Source organism: Mus musculus, chromosome 7, assembly GCF_000001635.26.
Source record: "Mus musculus strain C57BL/6J chromosome 7, GRCm38.p6 C57BL/6J".
Classification (NCBI taxonomy): domain Eukaryota; kingdom Metazoa; phylum Chordata; class Mammalia; order Rodentia; family Muridae; genus Mus; species Mus musculus.
In genome coordinates, this window is record NC_000073.6 from 20230762 (window position 1) to 20250753 (window position 19992).

The 19992-nt window shown below is 38.5% G+C and overlaps 1 protein-coding gene across 1 annotated transcript; it reads right to left on the reverse strand.

Annotated features, from left to right (window-relative positions):
• Positions 1 to 2146: 2146 nt before the first annotated feature.
• Vmn1r242 (vomeronasal 1 receptor 242) lies at positions 2147 to 3067 on the reverse strand. Its single transcript, NM_001167151.1, has one exon. The coding sequence runs from the start codon at positions 3065 to 3067 to the stop codon at positions 2147 to 2149; it is 921 nt and encodes a 306-aa protein (NP_001160623.1).
• Between the last annotated feature and the right edge of the window lie 16925 nt (positions 3068 to 19992).

A 19992-nucleotide genomic window follows, 5' to 3' on the forward strand; every position in this document is an offset into this window, starting at 1 on the left:
GGTTGCAGATCCCTTTAGCTCCTTGGGTACTTTCTTTAGCTCCTTCATTGGAGGCCCTGTGATCCATCCAATAGCTGACTGTGAGCATCCACATTCTTATTCCCATAGAGACTGTACAAGTTCTTACTTTCACCAGCAATGGTTGAGCAATTCCCTTATTGCACATCCTTGCCAGCACGAGCAGTCACCTGTGTTGTTGATCTTGGACATTCTAATAGATGTTAGATAGAATCACAAGGTGGGTTTCATTTCCTTTTTTTTGATGTCCAAATATTGCTAAGGGTCATGCAATAGGAATGACCAATGGCTTTAAAACTCAGGTAATATGGTCAGCCCACTGATTATCACAGCCACATGGGTAAGTATTTGTGTGGCAAGGCCCCAAGTACTTCATGCTATTATGAAGTTCTGTTCTGCTTACTGCCCTCAGATCCCTCTTAATCTAAGAAAGAATTAGCATTAAGAGGTCTTCACTCCTTTTCCTCTCTAACTTTTTTCTTCCCTAATGGGTGTTAGTAGGTTGGAAGCGATTGGGGTGAAAAAAGTGTTGGAAGATCATAGAACCCAATAAACCACCCCATAACAATGCTTAGGGATAAGGAGATACACAGATTAGCAAGCAGAGATCAGTGTCATAGGATACACTGAACTGATTAAACTAAATTTAGAAAATACACTTTATTATGGCTAGTGTTATGATCAAGACATGGTGCCATAGTTTGTCAGTTTAGGGTCGGTGCAAGTCTGTGAAAATGTACATGGGATGTCTCAGTATTAATTTTGTAACTCAGTGTGAATCCATTCCTCAATATGGAACATACAAACTGATGGTTCCTATTCTATTATTTCAAGCTCTTTCAATATAGCTGTTATTAATGATTTCCCACTCCTCCAAAACTGCAAGTGAAGTGTCAAATGTGTTGGATAAATTTCTCAGTTTGGGGCTGGAGCGATGCCTCAGTAGGGTAGAACCCTGGCCACATTTACATTGGATCAGAGCTTGATTCTGAGAAACTATATTCATAGGCATATATCTGTTTGTAACTCCAGCTCTAGGGGTATGACACCTATTCTTCATAAGAGGAGGAAATCCCTACAAATACATACACACCCCACACACATAAACCAAAAAAAAAATGAATGCTAAAGTTTTCTTTATTCACAGGAGTAAGTATCACTGGTCAGATATTAAGTTTCATCACACTGAGAGCTATAATCACTCCTGGATTTATCTTGTGGTTTTCACTGCCCTGGTCATTCTCATGCAGCTGAAATTGTTAAGTTCTTGAATTTAATCTTCTGAGAAAATAATTTTTTGACTGGCAAGCCACTGACAGACAGAGTGACAACGTTGCCACCTCATTGCTCTATATGTCTTGTCTCCTGTCGGATTGCTAGGTGTTTGTGATGATTGGAAAAACAATATCACCATAGCCCAGAGTGAAGTCTTTACCAAGGTCTTTCAGAAGAACATCTCCAGTGTGGATCCTGGATTCCTCCCTGGTCTTCTTAAGGCTTCTGAGCGTGAGCTGTTTCTGCCTCTTTTCCTATTTATTCTCGATATGCTCAGCAGATTGTACTGCTCTAGAGAGCACAAAGTTATGTTGTTCAGTGCTTGACTCTCACCTCAGTAGGGCCCAAGGTAGCAAAGCATATATCTTCTAACTAAAGTGGAATGACATGCAATATATTTACTATTTATAAAAATTTCATCCTTGAAAATATTTATAATAACAATACATTCTCATTTGTTCAGATAGGGAAATATAGAGAGGGATTCTGTTCTTGTATGAAGTTTGAAATATTAGGTAAGAAGGAGCAGAGAGTAAAATTTGGTGAAGACCGTATACACATTAAACATTAGGAAAAATCGGTTGCATCAGTTTTAATCCAGCCTGCAGCAGAATGCAGTTATATACAGGATAACAGAGGATGGTGAATAACTCACTTACCATGTCAGTCAGATTCTAACCAGAAATCATTTCACATCAACAAATGATTATAACCATAGTCTTTTAAAATTACAGCAGTGAGCACCACACCTTGTTGAAAACAAAATGTTGAAAACATACTTATGGAATAAAGTACTTAATGGTATTAATAAAACTGTCTTCTGTATTTGGCATTTTTTAAGTGACTCTGGTTTTCAACATTTGAAGAGCAGAGAACAAGGATCTTTAGGATCTCTGAAGATCAACAGTAAGGGGCAGATACTGGGGAAGACTGCAGCCAGAACCTCACTGACAAGCCTTATGAAGAGACGAGAATGTATAAAAAAGGCATGAAAGATGATACAAATACAATTTAGAAGATAAAAGCTAACAAATGTGACCACCAGCATCAAGATAGTACGGGTTGCTCTGGTCTCAGCTTGGCCTCTAGGGTTCTGATTGGGAGTGAGGATGTCCTGCATTCGCTGGCAATGTCTATGGAGGAGAAGTATCATGGAGACACTGGTCCAGATCATGATGCTCATGAATGTGGCATCATGGGCAAACTGCAAGACAATGCCTACAATGAATCCAGAAGTGGAACAGAACAAGTTGCTTTTAGAGTCAGTGTTATTGTCTGTTATCTGTGGACCAGTGACCCTAATTGGAATGTGGATGTTACTTAAGACACTGAAAAACCAACAACTGTAACAAGAATAACTCGCCAAATTTTGGACACTTGCTCTGAGTATAAGTTTACCTTTACCTCTACTAACAGGAAAAAGAGTGACAAACTGATGGATACTCAGGACACAGGTGGAACACAAGTTTGTGCTTCTTGCCACCAGGCGACTGAAGGATTCTAATTTACATTTGAGTTCATTTGGAGGAGTTTTGGGAGCAAAAGCCATCATGTTGTTTGGAAATATAGTGAGGAATAGAGTCAAGGCATTGGCCACAGCCATGTGGCTTAAAATCACCTGTCTGGGTCTCTGTTTAGAACCAGTCAAGACTGGAGAGAAATTATGGACAAACAGAAAGACATTGGCCACAGTCCCAACCCCAAACTGGCAAAGCAAGAGGAGCTGAAGAGCCACTTCCTCAGTGGTTTTCACGGATTTATCATGAACAGACATGGAGAGGGCTTTACAGGACCCTGGAGTGATGATTAGGTCGGACACTACTCTTCTAGGGTCTCTGTTTTATTGTCCACACTTACCAATTGATTTGACACAATTTCTTCACTTGATAAGTGAGACACTATTCTATCACACTACAGGTAAATTGCCTGGAAAACAATGTATATATAATAACTCAAATAAAATATTATCCTGATTTTATTACTCTGGCCTTGAGATAAATTTTGTAATGCAACTAAAAATTTATTGGTCCAGTAGCTCAAGAACACAATAACACAATTTTAACACACATTGGTTCTTGCATATGAATACAGACAGGAAAGAGAGTAGTTTGAACATGTGATCCCATCATCAGAATTCAATACAATTAGGAGGGAGGGGAGGCTTCAATTGGGATATAACTAAATCATTAAAAATAAAACAATATATAAATGCAGCATAAAAACTATTAATTGAATTTCCTTATGTTATAGCAACATATTAAAAATTATGTGTATCAGAATAACATGTAAGATTGCAAATAATAAAATTGTGTAATTGAATTCAGGTGTAGAAAATTAAGTTGTTGGCTTTTGAAAAAATTTTATACTACTCATCCACACGAACACACACACAAACACAAAAACACACCACATATTTCTAATAAAGCCAGCTGTCTTCTGATCACACTGATGAACATATACAGACATATGTGTCCTCCATGTAAAAAAAAATCCAACTTGCTAAGACGTTTCATCTATTCATATTTTTCCTGATCTTAATTTTTGTTCTAAAATGTCAGGTGCCAGAGCCTTAGCTGTGTCACCTGCAGCTTCCCTCCAAAGTTACTAACACAATCACTGTTACACCCTTTGCAAGCTGATGCTTAGTCTGCATTTTACTTGTTTATATGTTTTCTGTAGGAACATGAGGGCCTCCATCCACCAGATAAAATTCAACATCTCACATACATGTTACACTGAATGCTGTTTTCTCCTGAGTACTAATCTAGGACAGAGACATGTCTTTGAGACAAAAGCAAAATATTAAGCTATATAAGGTTACCTGCAGACTTCAGAAAGAAATAATGTTTCCTGGTGAATTCAGAAGACAATTTTCACTGAAGAAAATAGAAGAGAATTTTAAGCAGAAGTCTATGGTTGGAAGAATCCCGCCTTCTGAGCCTCAGTCAGGATGAAGATGCTCATCTGAAAACCAGCTGCAGAGCACAGCTCCTATAGAAGTATATTTCCTAGTGCCTGGATTGAGGAAATTCTCTGTGTCACTCTTTGCCTGAGAAAGAATGCAATGAAATTTAGAATGGTTTCTTATTCTCCATGCAATGCTGTGAAGGTAACCCAACAAAGTCCAAGTTTCCAGTCTCATAAAATAACAGGGCAGCGGGACATGACATCCTTCAGAGAGTTTATTATTGTATCATCTGTGGCATCCGCACGTTTGTCTGCATGGTGTCTTTGGGATACCTCCAATGAAGGAAAAATCATTTATCCCCAGAGCAAATCTCCATTCCTTTCTGATGCTTACTGATGATGTCTAGGAGTTTGTTAGATGTTAATGAGTACCTGGGCAGAAGTTAGGGAAGGGTTTTCATGTTTCCTTTGGGAGAATCTAAGTTCTGAATTGAGTTTGTCATCAGATGTGAATTGGGATGCTCCAGGGTAGAACAAGGGACTCATTATGTGAGTTTCTACAGAGTACTTTCCTCCCTACTATTTTACTCTTGCAAAATTATTCTGACACCAAGTCCTCTCAGAAAACTGGCAATGTATCAGTCAGATTCTGTAATTTCCCAGGAAATTGCTTCATTACAACTTTTCCCATGTTTGACCCAGGACATTTATAAAAGTCAAATTTATTAAGTAAAGCTGGTCTCTCTCACCTGAATCCTGGGGTTATTCCCATATCCACTTTTTTTCAGGTAGATCATGCCTTGTTTTCTGATATACTCATGAATCCTTATCACAGGTCTAATATACTTTGGTAGTATCTAGAGAATTTCATTTGTAATTAAGTAATCCTGGATATACAAGCAAAGATATGGATTGAGCAATCATTAAGAAATAGATAGCTCCAACTCCTTTCTACTCTAGGTATAATAAAAAACTAGGGACTTAGTTTTGATTTTCAATGATGAAAAGTAAAAATTCTGATTATAAATCTAAGAATTGTATGTTCCAAACCTTTATTGATATTTAATCCTGCAACAATATTGTCTCAGGCACAATGAACTTATACTTTCATGTGTGAGAATTAAGATATCACTGTACAATATTTTTACAAATGCAAATACCAGCATTTAGAATGGAATATATGTGGAAATAGGACAAAAAGAAAGAATAACTTATGATTAATTGCTCAGATACCTTATGTTTGTCTAGAACAAGCACATATCCATGATTTCATCTGTAAAATTTATATCGGCTAATTGACATTTACATATGGCTTATTAGCCTAATACATAATTATATTGGAATAACCTTCCTAGTCCGGAATTTGTTAGAGTCATGGCATGTTGAAAAAAATGAGAAGGTAAAATACAGTCTTCTAAAGAATGAAAAGGTGATAATGGAAGATGAAGAGTTAGATTTGGGTGTGTGTAGGAGGAAAAGTAGACGAGGAAATATGGAGAGGAATAGCTAATACTAAGTTTTTTTTTTTTTTTGCAAATATGTACAGAAACATTGTACTGTGGGGCTTCCTGTAATATGTTCACACGCATAGTTCAAAAGAGCTTTAAAAACCAGCACTATATTCGTTGGACAGTTTCCCACGTAGATGTCTGACGTTGGATAATGTAAAGTTCTTTTCTTTTATTTTTTGTAATTTCTTTTTTTCAGGTATTAATAAGTTCTTATGGGATATTTGGGATATTTTCTTCATTTTCATTTCAAATATTATCCCTCCTGGAAACCCTCTATAGCATCCCCTATTCCCCTACTTATATGAGGGTTTTCCTCCACATACCCACCCACTACCACCTCTCTACCCTCAGTTCCTTCCCCTACACTGGGGCATCTCTTGAGTCTTCATAGGACCAAGAACCACTCCCCCTACTGATGCATGACAAGGACATCCTCTGCAACTTATGCAGCTGGAGCTTCCTGTACTCCTTAGTTGATGGCTTAGTCCTTGGGGGTTCTTGGGGGACTGGTTGATTGATATTGTTCTTCCTGTGGGGTTGAAATCCCCTTCACTTCCTTCAGTCCTTTCTCTAACTCCTCTATTGTGGACCCCATGCTCAGTCAAATGATTGGTTTTGAGCATCTGTCCCTGTATTTGTAAGGCTCTGGCAGGGTCACTCAGGAGACAGCCATACCAGCCTCTTTCTCGATGCACTTCTTGGCAACCACAAAGGTGTCTGGGTTTGGTAACTGTATATGGGATGAATCTTCAGGTGGGACAGTCTCTGAATGGCTTTTCCTTCAGTCTCTGCTCTACTCTTTATCTCCATATTTGCTCCTGTGAGTATTTTGTTCTCTTTTTAAGAAGGACTGAAGCACCCACACTTTTTCTCCCATCTTCTTGAGCTTCCTATGGTATGTGAATTCTATCTTGGTTATTTATACCTTTTGGGCTAATATCCACTTATCAGTGAGTGCATACCAAGTGTGTTATTTTGCCATTGGGTTACGTCACTCTGGATGATAATTTATAGTTCTATAATTTGGCTAAGAAGTTCATGAATTCATCACTTTCATTTATTTATTTATTTATTTATTTATTTATTTATTTATTTATATTAGATATTTTCTTTATTTACATTTCAAATGTTATCCCTTTTCCTAGTTTCTCCCCTGAAAATCCCCTATCCTTTACCCCCTCCTTGTGCTCACCAATCCACCCTCTTCTGATTCCTGGCCTAGGCATTTTCCTATACTGGGGCGTAGAACTTTCATAGTCAAAGGGCCTCGCCTCCCATTGATGACCAACTAGGCCATCCACTGCTACTTATGCAGCTAGAGCCACAATTCCCATAATGCATTTTCTTTTATTAGTGGTTTAGTCCCAGGGAGCTCTGGGGTTACTGGTTATTTCATATTGTTGTTCCTCCTATGGGGCTGCACACCCCTGCAGCTGAAAGGGTACTTTCTCTAGCTTCTTCAACGGGGGCTTTGTGCTCTATCTAATGGATGACTGTGAGCATCCACTTCTATATCAGTCAGGTACTGGCAGAGCCTCTCAGTAGACAGTTATACCAGTCTCCTGTCAGCAAGCTCTTGTTGGCATCTGCAATAGTATCTGGGTTTGGTGGTGGTTTATGGGATGGATCCTCAGGTGAGGCAGTTTCTGGATGGTCACTCCTTCAGTCTCTGCTCCACACTTTGTCTCTGTAACTCCTTCCATGGGTATTTTGTTCACCCTTCTAAGAAGGATTGATGTGTCCACATTTTGTCTTCCTATTTCTTGAGTTTCATGTGTTTTGCAAATTGTATCTTGGGTATTCTGAGCTTCTGGGCTAATATTCACTTATCAGTGGGTGCATATCACATGTGTCTTTTTGTGATTGGGTTACCTCAATCATGATGATATCCTCCAGCTCTATCCATTCCTCTAAAAATTTCATGAATTCCTTGTTTTTAATAGCTGCATAGAACTCCATTTTGTAAATGTACCACATTTTCTGTATCCATTCTTTGTTGAGGGACACTAAGGTTTTTCCAGCTTCTGGATATTATATATGAGGCTGCTATGAACATAGTGGAACATGTGTCCTTATTAAAAATTGGAGCATTTTCTGAGTATATGCCCAGGAGAAGAATTGCTGGATCTTCTGGCAGAACTATGTCCAATTTTCTGAGGAACTGCCAGATCGATTTCCAGATTTGTTGTACTAGCTTGTACTCCCACCAGCAATGGAGGAGTGTTCCACTTTCTCCACATCCTTGCCTGCATTTGCTGTCACCTGAGATTTTTATCTTAGCCATTCTGACTGGTGTGAAGTGTAATCTTAGTATTGTTTTGATTTGTATTTCCACCAGAGGATCTTTTATCCTTGAGAAGAGTTTTTGCTATCCTAGGTTTTTTGTTTTACAAGATGAATTTGCAGATTGCCCTTCCTAATTCATTGAAGAATTGAGTTGGAATTTTGATGGGGATTGCATTGAATCTGTAGATTGCTTTTGGCAAGTAGCCATTTTTACTATATTGATCCTGCCAATCCATGAGTATGATTCTTATTTCTCTGATGAAAAAGGATGTTGAACATTTTTTTAGGTGCTTCTCAGCCCGATATTCCTCACTGAAGAATTCTTTGTTTACCTCTGTACCCCATTTTGAAATATGCTTATTTGATTTTCTGGAGTCCAACATTTTGATATATATATGATTGGTAAAGATCTTTTTCCAATCTGTTGACTGTTGTTTTGTCTCACTGAGGGTGTCTTTTACCTTACAGAAGCTTGGCATTTTTAAGAGGTTCCATTTGTTGATTCTTGATCTTACAACACAAGCCCATTGCTGTTCTGTTCAGGAATTTCCCCCTGTGCCCAGGCTCTTCCCCACTTTCTCCTCTATAAGTTTCCATGTCTCTGGTTTTATGTGGAGTTCCTTGATCCATGTAGACTAGAATTTTGCACATGGAGATAAGAATGGATCAATTCGCATTCTTGTACATGGTAACTGCCAGTTGAGCCAGCACCATTTGTTGAAATGCTGTCTTTTTTCCATTGGATGGTTTTAGATCCCTTGTCAAAGATCAATTGACCATAGGTGTGTGGGTTCATTTCTGGGTCTTCAATTCTATTACCTTGATCTACCTGTCTGTCTTTGTACCAGTATCATGCAGTTTTTATCATAATTGATCTGTAGTACAGCTTGAGGTCAGGCATGGTGATCCCACCAGAGATTCTTTTATCATTGAGAATAGTTTTGCTATCCTAGGTTTTTTGTTATTCCAGATGAATTTCCAAATTGCCCTTTCTAATTCATTGAAGAATTAGAAATTCTTGGAATTTTGATGGGGATTGCATTGAATCTGTAGATTTTTTTTCAGCAAGATAGTAATTTTTACTATATTAATCCTGTCAATCCATAAGAATGGGAGATCTTTCCATCTTCTGAGATCTTCTTTGATTTTTTTTTCAGAGACTTTAAGTTCCTATCATACAGATCTTTCAGGTCTTTGGTTAGAGTCACACCAAGGTATTTTATATTATTTGTGACTATTGTGAAGGGTGTTGTTTCCTTAATTTCTGTCTCAGCCTGTTTATCCTTTGTGTAAAGAAAGGCCATTGATTTTTTTTTTAGTTAATACTATATCCAGCTACTTCACTCAAACTGTTCATCAGGTTTAGGAGTTCTCTGGTGGAATTTTTAGGATCACTTATATATAGTATCATATCATCTGCAAATAGTGATATTTTGCCTTGTTCCTTTCCAATTTGTCAATTTGTCTCCCCTTTTGTTGTCTAATTTTTCTGGCTAGGACTTTGAGTACTATATTGAATATGTAGGGAGAAAGTGGGCAACCTTCTCTAGTCCCTGATTTTAGTGGGATTGCTTCCAGCTTCTCTCCATTTACTTTGATGTTGGCTACTGGTTTGCTGTGTATTGTTTTTATTATGTTTAAGTAAGGACTTTGAATTCCTGATCTTTTCAAGACTTTCATCATGAATGGGAGTTGGATTTTGTCAAATGCTTTCTCGGCATCTAAAAAATGATCGTGAGGTTTTTGTCTTTGTTTATATAGTGGATTGTGTTGATGGATTTCTGTATATTAAACCATCTCTGCATCCCTGGGATGAAGCCTACTTGATCATGATGAATGATTGTTTTGATGTGTTCTTGAATTCTGTTAGCCCAAATTTTATTGAGTATTTTTGCACTGATAAACATAGGGGATATTGGTCTGAAGTTCTCTTTCTTTGTTAGGTCTTTATGTGGTTTAGGTATCAGAGTAATTGTGGCTTCATATAATGAATTGGGTAGAGCACCTTCTGTTTCTACTTTGTGGAATAGTTTGAGGAGAACTGGAATTAGGTCTTCTTTGAAGGTCTGATAGAACTCTCCACTAAACCCATCTGGTCTTGGGCTTTTTTTGGTTGGGAGACTATAAATGACTACTTCTATTTCTTTAGGGGATATTGGACTGTTTAGATCATTAATATGATCCTGATTTAACTTTGGTACTTGGTATCTGTGTAGAAATTTGTCCATGTTATCCAGGTTTTCCAGTTTTGTTGAGTATAGCTTTTTGAAAAAGGATCTGATGGAGTTCTGGATTTCCTCAGGTTCTGTTATTATGTCTCCCTTTTCATTCCAGATTTTGTTAATTAGGATGCTGTCCCTGTGCCCTCTAGTGAGTCTGGCTAAGGGTTTATCTAACTTGTTGATTTTTCTCAAAGAACCAGCTCCTGATTTGGTTGATTCTTTGAATAGTTCTTTTTGTTTCCACTTCCTTGATTTCAGCCCTAAGTTTGATTAATTCCTGCAGTTTAGTCCTCTTGGGTAAATTTGCTTCCTTTCGTTCTAGAGCTTCTAGGTGTTATGTCAAACTGCAAGTGTATGCTCTCTCTAGTTTCTTTTTGTAGGCACTCAGAGGTATGATTTTTTCTATTAGTACTGCCTTCATTGTGTCCCATAAGTTTGGGTATATTTTGTCTTCATTTTCATTAAACTCAAAAAAGTCTTTAATTTCTTTCTTTATTTCATCCTTGACCAAGGTATCATTGAGTAGATTGTTCTTCAGCTTTCACGTGAATTTTGGTGTCTTAGTTAGGGTTTTACTGCTGTGAATAGACACCATGACCAAGACAAGTCTTATCAATGACATTTAATTGGGGTGGCTTACAGATTCAGAGGTTCAGTCCATTATCATCAAGGTGGGAGCATGGCAGTATCCAGGCAGGCATGACGCAGGCAGAGCTGAAATTTCTATGTCTTCCTTCAAATGTTGCTAGTGAAAGACTGACTTTTAGGCACCTAGGCCTTGAGTATTAAGCCCACACTCTCAGTGACACACCTACTCCTACCAGGTCACACCTATTCCAACAAGGCCACACCTCCAAATATGTGCAAGAATATACAAACCATCACAGCTTGCTTTCTATTATTTAAGTTGTTATTGAAGATTAGCCTTAGCCCCTGGATGGGATAATTCCAATATTTTTGTATTTGTTGAGGTCTGTTTTGTGACCAATTATATAGTCAGTTTTGGACAAGGTACCATGAGGTCCTGAGAAGAAGGTATATCCTTTTGTTTTAGGATAAAATGTTCTGTAGATATATGTTAAATCCATTTGTTTCATAACTTCTGTTAGTTTCAATATATCACTGTATTCTGTTGCTGATGCTTGCATCTATGGTTTCTGATTTCTTTCCTAGGGTTTCTATCTCCAGAGTTGTCTTCCTTTGGGCTTTCTTCATTGTTTCTACTTCCATTTTTAGATTTTGGATGGTTTTGTTCAATTCCATCACCTGTTTGGTTGTGTTTTCCTGTAATTCTTTTTTTTTCCATTTTTATTAGGTATTTACCTCATTTACATTTCCAATGCTATACCAAAAGTCCCCCATACCCACCCACCCCCAATCCCCTACCCGCCCACTCCCCCTTTTTGGGCCTGGCGTTCCCCTGTACTGGGGCATATAAAGTTTGCGTGTCCAATGACCCTTTCTTTCCAGTGATGGCCGACTAGGCCATCTTTTGATACATATGCAGCTAGAGTCAAGAGCTCCGGGGTACTGGTTAGTTCATAATGTTGTTCCACCTATAGGGTTGCAGATCCCTTTAGCTCCTTGGGTACTTTCTCTAGCTCCTCCACTGGGAGCCCTGTGATCCATCCATTAGCTGACTATGAGCATCCACTTCTGTGTTTGCTAGGCCCCGGCATAGTCTCCCAAGAGACAGCTACATCTGGGTCCTTTCGATAAAATCTTGCTAGTATATGCAATGGTGTCAGCGTTTGGATGCTAATTATGGGGTGGATCCCTGGAAATGGCAGTCTCTACATAGTCCATCCTTTCATCTCAGCTCCAAACTTTGTCTTTGTAACTCCTTCCATGGGTGTTTTGTTCCCAATTCTAAGGAGGGGCATAGTGTCCACACTTCAGTCTTCATTCTTCTTGAGTTTCATGTGTTTAGCAAATTGTATCTTATATCTTGGGTATCCTAGGTTTGGGGCTAATATCCACTTATCAGTGAGTACATATTGTGTGAGTTCCTTTGTGAATGTGTTACCTCACTCAGGATGATGCCCTCCAGGTCCATCCATTTGCATAGGAATTTCATAAATTCATTCTTTTTAATAGCTGAGTAGTACTCCATTGTGTAGATGTACCACATTTTCTGTATCCATTCCTCTGTTGAGGGGCATCTGGGTTCTTTCCAGCTTCTGGCTATTATAAATAAGGCTGCTATGAACATAGTGGAGCATGTGTCCTTCTTACCAGTTGGGGCATCTTCTGGATATATGCCCAGGAGAGGTATTGCTGGATCCTCCGGTAGTACTATGTCCAATTTTTTGAGGAACCGCCAGACTGATTTCCAGAGTGGTTGTACAAGCCTGCAAACCCACCAACAATGGAGGAGTGTTCCTCTTTCTCCACATCCACGCCAGCATCTGCTGTCACCTGAATTTTTGATCTTAGCCATTCTGACTGGTGTGAGATGGAATCTCAGGGCTGTTTTGATTTGCATTTCCCTGATGATTAAGGATGTTGAACATTTTTTCAGGTGCTTCTCTGCCATTCGGTATTCCTCAGGTGAGAATTCTTTGTTCAGTTCTGAGCCCCATTTTTTAATGGGGTTATTTGATTTTCTGAAGTCCACCTTCTTGAGTTCTTTATATATGTTGGATATTAGTCCCCTATCTTATTTAGGATAGGTAAAGATCCTTTCCCAATCTGTTGGTGGTCTTTTTGTCTTATTGACGGTGTCTTTTGCCTTGCAGAAACTTTGGAGTTTCATTAGGTCCCATTTGTCAATTCTTGATCTTACAGCACAAGCCATTGCTGTTCTGTTCAGGAATTTTTCCCCTGTGCCCATATCTTCAAGGCTTTCCCCCACTTTCTCCTCTATAAGTTTCAGTGTCTCTGGTTTTATGTGAAGTTCCTTGATCCATTTAGATTTGACCTTAGTACAAGGAGATAAGTATGGATCGATTCGCATTCTTCTACACGATAAGAACCAGTTGTGCCAGCACCAATTGTTGAAAATGCTGTCTTTCTTCCACTGGATGGTTTTAGCTCCCTTGTCGAAGATCAAGTGACCATAGGTGTGTGGGTTCATTTCTGGGTCTTCAATTCTATTCCATTGGTCTACTTGTCTGTCTCTATACCAGTACCATGCTGTTTTTATCACAATTGCTCTGTAGTAAAGCTTTAGGTCTGGCATGGTGATTCCACCAGAAGTTCTTTTATCCTTGAGAAGACTTTTTGCTATCCTAGGTTTTTTGTTATTCCAGTCGAATTTGCAAAATGCTTCTTCCAATTCATTGAAGAATTGAGTTGGAATTTTGATGGGGATTGCATTGAATCTGTAGATTGCTTTTGGCAAGATAGCCATTTTTACAATGTTGATCCTGCCAATCCATGAGCATGGGAGATCTTTCCATCTTCTGAGATCTTCTTTAATTTCTTTCTTCAGAGATTTGAAGATTTTATCATACAGATCTTTCACTTCCTTAGTTAGAGTCACGCCAAGATATTTTATATTATTTGTGACTATTGAGAAGGGTGTTGTTTCCCTAATTTCTTTCTCAGCCTGTTTATTCTTTGTATAGAGAAAGGCCATTGACTTGTTTGAGTTTATTTTATATCCAGCTACTTCACCGAAGCTGTTTATCAGGCTTAGGAGTTCTCTGGTAGAATTTTTAGGGTCACTTATATATAATATCATATCATCTGCAAAAAGTGATATTTTGACTTCCTCTTTTCCAATTTGTATCCCCTTGATCTCCTTTTGTTGTCGAATTGCTCTGGCTAATACTTCAAGTACTATGTTGAAAAGGTAGGGAGAAAGTGGACAGCCTTGTCTAGTCCCTGATTTTAGTGGGATTACTTCCAGCTTCTCTCCATTTACTTTGATGTTGGCTACTGGTTTGCTGTAGATTGCTTTTATCATGTTTAGGTATGGGCCTTGAATTCCTGATCTTTCCAAAACTTTTATCATGAATGGGTGTTGGATCTTGTCAAATGCTTTTTCTGCATCTAACGAGATGATCATGTGGTTTTTGTCTTTGAATTTGTTTATATAATGGATTACATTGATGGATTTTCGTATATTAAACCATCCCTGCATCCCTGGAATAAAACCTACTTGGTCAGGATGGATGATTGCTTTAATGTGTTCTTGGATTCGGTTAGCAAGAATTTTATTGAGGATTTTTGCATCGATATTCATAAGAGAAATTGGTCTGAAGTTCTCTTTCTTTGTTGGATCTTTCTGTGGTTTAGGTATCAGAGTAATAGTGGCTTCATAAAATGAGTTGGGTAGAGTACCTTCTACTTCTATTTTGTGAAATAGTTTGTGCAGAACTGGAATTAGATCTTCTTTGAAGGTCTGATAGAACTCTGCACTAAACCCATCTGGTCCTGGGCGTTTTTTGGTTGTGAGACTATTAATAACTGCTTCTATTTCTTTAGGTGATATGGGACTGTTTAGATGGTCAACTTGATCCTGATTCAACTTTGGTACCTGGTATCTGTCCAGAAATTTGTCCATTTCGTCCAGGTTTACCAGTTTTTTTGAGTATAGCCTTTTGTAGAAGGATCTGATGGTGTTTTGGATTTCTTCAGGATCTGTTGTTATGTCTCTGTTTTCATTTCTGATTTTGTTAATTAGGATTTTGTCCCTGTGCCCTTTACTGAGTCTAGCTAAGGGTTTATCTATCTTGTTGATTTTCTCAAAGAACCAACTCCTCGTTTGGTTAATTCTTTGAATAGTTCTTCTTGTTTCCACTTGGTTGTTTTCACCCCTGAGTTTGATTATTTCCTGCCGTCTACTCCTCTTGGGTGAATTTGCTTCCTTTTTTTCTAGGGCTTTTAGATGTGATGTCAAGCTGCTAGTATGTGCTCTCTCCCGTTTCCTCTTGGAGGCACTCAGAGCTATGAGTTTCCCTCTTAGAAATGCTTTCATTGTGTCCCATAGGTTTGGGTACGTTGTGGCTTCATTTTCATTAAACTCTAAAAAGTCTTTAATTTCTTTCTTTATTCCTTCCTTGACCAAGGTATCATTGAGAAGAGTGTTATTCAGTTTCCACGTGAATGTTGGCTTTCCATTATTTATGTTGTTATTGAAGATCAGTCTTAGGCCATGGTGGTCTGATAGGATACATGGGACAATTTCAATATTTTTTATCTGTTGAGGCCTGTTTTGTGACCAATTATATGGTCAATTTTGGAGAAGGTCCCATGAGGTGCTGAGAAGAAGGTATATCCTTTTTTTAGGATAAAATGTTCTGTAGATATCTGTCAGGTCCATTTGTTTCATAACTTCTGTTAGTTTCACTGTGTCCCTATTTAGTTTCTGTTTCCACGATCTGTCCATTGAAGAAAGTGGTGTGTTGAAGTCTCCCACTATTATTGTGTGAGGTGCAATGTATGCTTTGAGCTTTACTAAAGTGTCTCTAATGAATGTGGCTGCCCTTGCATTTGGTGTGTAGATATTCAGAATTGAGAGTTCCTCTTGGAGGATTTTACCTTTGATGAGTATGAAGCGTCCCTCCTTGTCTTTTTTGATAACTTTGGGTTGGAAGTCGATTTTATCCGATATTAAAATGGCTACTCCAGCTTGTTTCTTCAGTCCATTTGCTTGGAAAATTGTTTTCCAGCCTTTCACTCTGAGGTAGTGTCTGTCTTTTTCCCTGAGATGGGTTTCCTGTAAGCAGCAGAATGTTGGGTCCTGTTTGTGTAGCCAGTCTGTTAGTCTATGTCTTTTTATTGGGGAATTGAGTCCATTGATATTAAGAGATATTAAGGAAAAGTAATTGTTGCTTCCTTTTATTTTTGTTGTTAGAGTTGGCATTCTGTTCTTGTGGCTGTCTTATTTTTGGTTTGTTGAATGATTACTTTCTTGGTTGTTCTAGGGCGTGATTTCCATCCTTGTATTGCTTCTTTTCTGTCATTATACTTTGAAGGGCTGGATTCGTGGAAAGATATTGTGTGAATTTGTTTTTGTCGTGGAATACTTTGGTTTCTCCATCTATGGTAATTGAGAGTTTGGCCGGATATAGTAGCCTGGGCTGGCATTTGTGTTCTCTTTGTGTCTGTATAACATCTGTCCAGGCTCTTCTGGCTTTCATAGTCTCTGGTGAAAAGTCTGGTGTAATTCTGATAGGCCTTCCTTTATATGTTACTTGACCTTTCTCCCTTATTGCTTTTAATATTCTATCTTTATTTAGTGCATTTGTTGTTCTGTTTATTATGTGTCGGGAGGAATTTCTTTCTGGTCCAGTCTATTTGGAGTTCTGTAGGCTTCTTGTATGATCATGGGCATCTCTTTTTTTATGTTTGGGAAGTTTTCTTCTATTATTTTGTTGAAGATATTAGCTGGCCCTTTAAGTTGAAAATCTTCATTCTCATCAACTCCTATTATCCGTAGGTTTGGTCTTCTCATTGTGTCCTGGATTACCTGGATGTTTTGAGTTAGGATCCTTTTGCATTTTGTATTTTCTTTGACTGTTGTGTCGATGTTCTCTATGGAATGTTCTGCACCTGAGATTCTCTCTTCCATTTCTTGTATTCTGTTGCTGATGCTCGCATCTATGGTTCCAGATCTCTTTCCTAGGTTTTCTATCTCCAGCGTTGCCTCACTTTGGGATTTCTTTATTGTGACTACTTCCCCTTTTAGTTCTAGTATGGTCTTGTTCATTTCCATCACCTGTTTGGATGTGTTTTCCTGTTTTTCTTTAATGATTTCTACCTGTTTGTGTTGGGGTATCTAGGACTTGCCGTGGTGGGCGTACTGAGTTCTGATGATACCCATTGTTCTTGGTTTCTGTTAGTAAGATTCTTTTGTTTGCTTTTCGCCATGTGATAATCTCTGGTGTTAGATGTTATAGTTCTAGCTGTCTCTGGCTGGAGCTAGATACTCCTGTGATTCTTTAGCCTCTGTCAGCACTCCTGGGAAACTCTCTCCTGCATCTCAGTGGTCAGATCACTCTATGTAGGTAAGCTCTCCTCTTGCAGGGAAGGTTCACAAAACTCTGGAGCTCAGATCCACCTCCTGAGTCCTGGGGTCAGAGCCCTCCCTAGAGGCAGACTCTCCTCTGGCAGGGAAGGTGTCCAGGGTTCTGGGTCTCAGCTCTGTCTCCTGGCTGAGGATGAAGGCAGAAGGGACCCTGTCCAAGAAGCTCTATTACTTCTGCTGCCCACATGCTCTTCTACATAGACTGGTCTCAGTGATCCCAAGGTTCTGGGTGTGCTAGGGCCTGCCTTTATCCTTTGACCCCATCAAAATTCCAACTCAATTCTTCAACGAATTAGAAAGAGTAATCTGCAAATTCATCTGGAATAACAAAAAACCTAGGATAGCAAAACTCTTCTCAAGGATAAAAGAACCTCTGGTGGAATCACCATGCCTGACCTAAAGCTGTACTACAGAGCAATTGTGATAAAAACTGCATGGTACTGGTATAGCAACACACAAGGAGACCAGTGGAATAGAATTGAAGACCCAGAAATGAATCCACACACCTATGGTCAACTTGATCTTTCACAAGACTGCTAAAACAATCCAGTGGAAAAAAAGACAACATTTTCAACAAATGGTGCTGGCACAATTGGCGGTTAACATATAGAAGAATGTGAATTGATCCACTCCTATATCCTTGTACTGAGGTCAAATCTAAGTGGATCAAGGAACTCCACATAAAACTAGAGACAGTGAAATTTATAGATGAGAAAGTGGGGAAAAGCCTCGAAGATATGGGCACAGGGGAAAAATTCCTGAATAGAACAGCAATGGCATGTACTGTAAGATCGAGAATTCACAATGGGACCTCATAAAATTACAAAGCTTCTGTAAGGCAAAGGACACTGTCAAGAAGACAAAAAGGCCACCAACAGACTGGGAAAGGATCTTTACCTAACCTAAATCAGATAGGGGACTAATATCTAATATATATAAAGAACTGAAGAAGGTGGACTCCAGAAAATCAAATAACCCGATTTAAAAATGGGTTATTCTTTTATAGCTCAGAACTATAAAAGAATTCTCACCTGAGGAATACTAAATGGCTGAGTAGCACCTGAAAAAATGTTCAGCATCCTTAATCATCAGGGAAATGCAAATCAAAACAGCCCTGAGATTCCATCTCACACCAATCAGAATGGCTAAGATCAAAAATTCAGGTGACAGCAGATGCTGGCGAGGATGTTGAGAAAGAGGAACACCCCACCATTGCTGGTGGGATTGCAAGCTTGTACAACCACTCTGGAAATCAGTCTGGCGTTTCCTCAGAAAATTGGACATAGTACCACAGGAGGATCCCGCAATACCTCTCCTGGGCATTTAGTTCTTAATTTGTGTTCTTTTACTGTGTCTCTGTTTAGTTTCTACTTCCATGATCTGTCCATTGATGAGAGTGGGGTGATGAAGTCTCCCACTAGTATTGTGTGAGGTGAAATGTGTGCTTTTAGCTTTAATAATGTTTCATTTATGAATATGTGTCTCCTTGCATTTGGAGCATAGATGTTCATAATTGAGAGTTCTTTTTGGTAGATTTTTCCTTTGATCAGTATGAAGTGTCCTTTTATACCTTTTATGATAACTGTTGGTTTAAAGTCGATTTTATTTGATATTAGAATGGCTACTCCAGCTTTTTTCTTGGGGTCATTTGGTTGGACACAGCAATCAAAGAAAATGCAAAATCCAAAGATATCTTAACACAAAATATCCAGAAAATCCAGGACACAATTAGAAGACCAAAGCTAAGGATAATAGATATAGATGAGAATGAAGATTTTCAACTTAAAGGGCCAGCAAATATCTTCAACAAAATTTATTGAAGAAAACTTCCCATACCTAAAGAAGGAAATGCCAATGAACATATGAGAAGACTACAGAACTCCAAATAGACTGGACCAGAAAAGAAATTTCTCCTGACACATAATAATCAGAATAACAAATGCACTAAATAATGACAGAATATTAAAAGCATTAAGGGAACAAGGTCAAGAAATATATAAAGGCAGGTCGTATTAGAATTACTTAAGAATTCTCAATAGAGACTATGAAATCCAGAAGATACAGGGCAGATGTTATACAGACCCTAAGAGCACACAAATGCCAGCCCAGGCTCCTAGACCCAGCAAAACTCTCAATTACCATAGATGGCAAAGCAAAAGTATACCATGACAAAACCAAATTCACACAATATCTTTTCACGAATCTAGCTCTTCAAAGGGTAATAATGGGAAAACACCAATACAAGGACAGAAACTACACCCTATAAAAAGCAAGAAAGTAATCCTTCAACAAACCTAAAAGAAGACAGCACAAGAACAGAAAGAATCTCAACTCTAACAACAAAAATAACAGAAAGCAACAATTACTTTTCCTTAATATCTCTTAATATCAATGGACTAAATTCCCCAATAAAAATACATAGACTAACAGACTGGCTACACAAACAGGACCCAACATTCTGCTGCTTACAGGAAACCCATCTCAGGGGAAAAGACAGACACTACCTCAGAGTGAAAGGCTGGAAAACAATTTTCCAAGCAAATGGTCTGAAGAAACAAGCTGGAGTAGCCATTCTAATATCGAATAAAGTCGACTTCCAACCCAAAGTTATCAAAAAGACAAGGAGGGACACTTCATACTCATCAAAGGTAAAATCTTCCAAGAGGAACTCTCAATTCTGAATATCTATGCTCCAAATACAAGGGCAGCCACATTCATTAAAGAAACATTAGTAAAGCTCAAAGCACACAATGTACTTCACACAATAATAGCGGAGACTTCAATGCCCCACTCTCAT

Coding starts and splice junctions, on each gene's coding strand:
- Vmn1r242 (NM_001167151.1), bottom strand. CDS start 3,067: ATGTCTGTTCATGATAAATCCGTGAAAACCACTGAGGAAGTGGCTCTT.